The sequence below is a fragment of the Pseudophryne corroboree genome, chromosome 2, assembly GCF_028390025.1.
Source record: "Pseudophryne corroboree isolate aPseCor3 chromosome 2, aPseCor3.hap2, whole genome shotgun sequence".
Taxonomy (NCBI): Eukaryota; Metazoa; Chordata; class Amphibia; order Anura; family Myobatrachidae; genus Pseudophryne; species Pseudophryne corroboree.
Genome location: NC_086445.1, coordinates 64,917,908 through 64,921,358, shown reverse-complemented (window position 1 = coordinate 64,921,358; position 3,451 = coordinate 64,917,908). Strand labels below are relative to the sequence as shown.

The window sequence follows — 3,451 nt, the reverse complement described above, 5'->3', positions numbered from 1 at the left end:
GTGACCCGTGAATCCTACCCGGCTATTTACCTGGGTAGGACACGGGAATGATCCGGGTAGGGTTGTAGTGTAAACGGGAGCCGTGTCGATGCGACACGGCTCCCGTTTACACTGTATGGAAGGGCGGCGCTGGGAGATCATGTGATCTCCCTGCGCCGCCCCTGCCGCGTCACTAGAAGCGTCACCAGCCCGGCATATGCCGGGTTGTGACTGCTGATGGAAAAGGGGCCGAGCACGGATCGCAGCAGGGGGCAGCTCCCGTGTCAGGCTCCCGGCTGCGACCCGTGCTCGTAAGTGGTAAAGGGGTATAACTGAGCCCATAGCTGTAATCTGAGAGGAACGTCAGCCCCACCCTCTGTGGTTCCTGATTCTCAGATACTTTCAGTTTCACTCCTCTCTTCTGCTTCCAGCGATGGCGTCTGCTGATCTGAGAAAGGAGCTGGACTGTTCCATCTGCCTGAGCATTTATACAGACCCTGTAACCCTGAGATGTAGACACAACTTCTGTCGGGTCTGTATTGATCGTGTGCTGGATACACAGGAGGGGTCTGGAGTTTATTCCTGTCCTGACTGCAGAGAAGAGTGTCAGGAGCGTCCTGCACTGCAGAGGAACATAACGCTGTGTAACATAGTGAGAAGTTTCCTGTCTACTCAGCCAGATCAGGAGGAGACTGGGATCTTCTGCACTTACTGTATTCACTCTTCTGTTCCTGCTGCTAAATCCTGTCTGATGTGTGAGGCTTCTCTGTGTGATAAACACCTGAGAGTACACAGCAAGTCAGCCGAACACGTATTATGTGATCCCACCACTGCCCTGGGGAACAGGAAATGCTCCGTCCATAAGAAGGTCCTGGAGTATTACTGCACTGAGGACGCTGCCTGTGTCTGTGTGTCCTGCAGTTTGGCCGGAGAACATTGGGGACACCAGGTGGAGTTGCTGGATGTGGCCTCGGAGAAGAAGAAGATGAAACTGAGAAATGTTCTGCAGAAACTGACAATAAAGAGAGAGGAGGCTGAGAGAAGAGTCCAGAGCCTGGTGGAGAGCAGCATAAGTGATCAGAAAAAAGCAGCTGGTGTAACAGAGACGGTCACTGTCCTGTTTAGAGACATCAGGAGACAGCTGAAAGACCTAGAGAAGAGAGTCCTGAGTGAGATCTCCAGGCAGGAACAGCGTGTTTCACTCTCAGTCTCTGATCTGATCCAGCAGCTGGAAATAAAGAAGGACGAGCTGTCCAGGAAGATGCGTCACATTGAGGAGCTGTGTAATGTGCCTGATCCAGTGACTGTCTTACAGGAACCAGACACAGGTGATTGGTGTGATGCTGTGGACAGAGAGAGACATGATAATCAGATCCATGGTGTAGGAGAGCTGGATGTGGGACATGTCTCAGAGACATTACACACATTATATGATATAATAACCGGTATAAAGAAAGGAATCTATGTGCAGGAATCTACTGACAGAGTGCAGGATGTAAACCCAGTGGGTAATACAGAATCTGATGTAATCACAGGTGTAAGGAAAGGAAATAATGCTCCAGACCCTACAAAAAAGGCAATGGATGTAACACCAGTGGGACATGCCGAATCTGATATTATAGCTGGTATAAAAATAGGGCTCTATGTGCACCAAGGTACAAGTATACTACTGGATGAAAACACAGCTGGTAATTATATATGGTTGCCACAAGATGGTCAACTATATAAAGTGACTGACAACAGCTATACAAGTTGGTCAGATGAAAGCCAGAATTATCCAGAAACACCGGAGAGATTTCAGCTTTATAACCAGGTGTTAAGCACCAGCAGCTTTTCCTCAGGGCGACATTACCTGGATATGACTGTCAGTGAATCAGGGTGGTGGAGTGTAGGGATGAGCTATCCCAGTATAGACAGGAGAGGATTGGGTATAATGACAAGTCCTGGGCTTTGTGTAAACGGTTTTGCAGCCTGTATTCACTGATCCATGATGGAAAACAGATTTGGTTACCCGGCAATTTTACCTGTAAAAAAATGGGGATATATCTGGACTATGAGGCTGGACAGCTGTCCTTTTATGCTCTGGCTCCATGTATGAGACACTTACACACCTTCTCTGCCACCTTCACCGAGCCCCTTCATGTTGCATTATGTGTAGGGAAAGATTGTACAGAAATATATGGGAATGTCCGGAGTTACGAGATAGGATCATGAGAAACTCACCCCGAGGCACATCTGATTGGTGAAACATATAGAATGAAGTAGTGGGTGGAGCTACAGCTGAGCGTCTCTCATGTGGCGTAACCAGATGTCCCATGTGCCTGGATGTGATCTCCTGCTGGTGTGTTATACATTATCAATATACATTTATGTGAGATTTCTAATATTTCCCTTTGTTCTGATAGCTGTGATTGGCTGCAGTGACTGTCTATCAGCCGGTGTTTCCCTTATTACTGCAGTCAGTGCTACACGCCGGCACCCAGTGGCTATGATCTCTGCAATAGGTGAATAGGGTGCAGTCTTTTAACCACTTAACTGACGATTTATTTAGCCAAAAACCGCTCCGAAATTGTCAGGTTTTTTTTTTAATGAGTGATTCAGTTGAAGAACATGAATTTAACCCTATCCCAAATGATTTTTGTTAAAGAAAAAAAAAAGAAAAATGGGTTTGTTTTAAACATTGAAACATCAATCGGAACACCTCAACCATCAGAACATCGTGATGTGACCATCGGAACATAGCGACCATCGCGGCTTTCATTTTGAAAGCTGGGACAGCCTCCAGGTATACAGAGGGGGTCTGGGAGTGGCTTGGGAGGATTAATTCACACTCCCCAGCGGCTGCCATTTTCTGCAGACCCGCTGGAGGGGGGCGGGGGTCCTGCCGTGCTGACCGATCGGCAGCACGGCAATCAGTAGGGGAGAGTACAGGGAGGCAGAGGGACCTTCCGGTCCCTCTGACAGCAGCAGCGCCCACTGCTAACACTATCTGACTGGTCGCATCCTGTGCGAACAGGTCAGATAGAGCACTTGCAGGCATGGTCGCATCTGATGAGGACCATACCAGGCAAGTGGTTAAGGGGAAGATATAACAAACCTTCAGGAAAGATAAAGTAGAGAAGTTGCCCATAGCAACCAATCAAATTCTGTCATTTTATAGAATGTGCCATGATAGCTGGAAGTGGATTAGTTGCTATGGGCACCTTTTCCACTTTGGGGTCTATTTACTTAGAGTCGGAATTTCCGACAAGTTGGAAAAACTGCACTTTTCTACTTTTCTAGGTTCAATCTAGATTTGACCTATTCAATTCTAGTGCCGTTTTTTTTCGACTTGTCGGATCACTGTGTTCGTCCGTCGATACACCTGTTTTGTCGAGTTTGTAGGCATTTCCGACAGGCTTTTGGCCCGTTTTCGACAATGCCGATTCGACTTTAAAAAAAGTCGGATCGTTATTGTCGAAAACGGGCAAAA

General features: G+C 47.5%; 1 protein-coding gene across 1 annotated transcript; it reads left to right on the top strand.

Annotated features, from left to right (window-relative positions):
- Window positions 1-369: 369 nt before the first annotated feature.
- LOC134998910 (E3 ubiquitin/ISG15 ligase TRIM25-like) lies at window positions 370-2,062 on the top strand. Its single transcript, XM_063951392.1, has one exon. It carries the CDS (start codon window positions 413-415, stop codon window positions 1,961-1,963), a length of 1,551 nt encoding a protein of 516 aa, XP_063807462.1. The 5' UTR covers window positions 370-412; the 3' UTR covers window positions 1,964-2,062.
- Window positions 2,063-3,451: the final 1,389 nt, after the last annotated feature.

Bases quoted from the DNA above. Each gene is read 5' to 3' on its own strand.
- LOC134998910 (XM_063951392.1), top strand. From the start codon at position 413: ATGGCGTCTGCTGATCTGAGAAAGGAGCTGGACTGTTCCATCTGCCTG.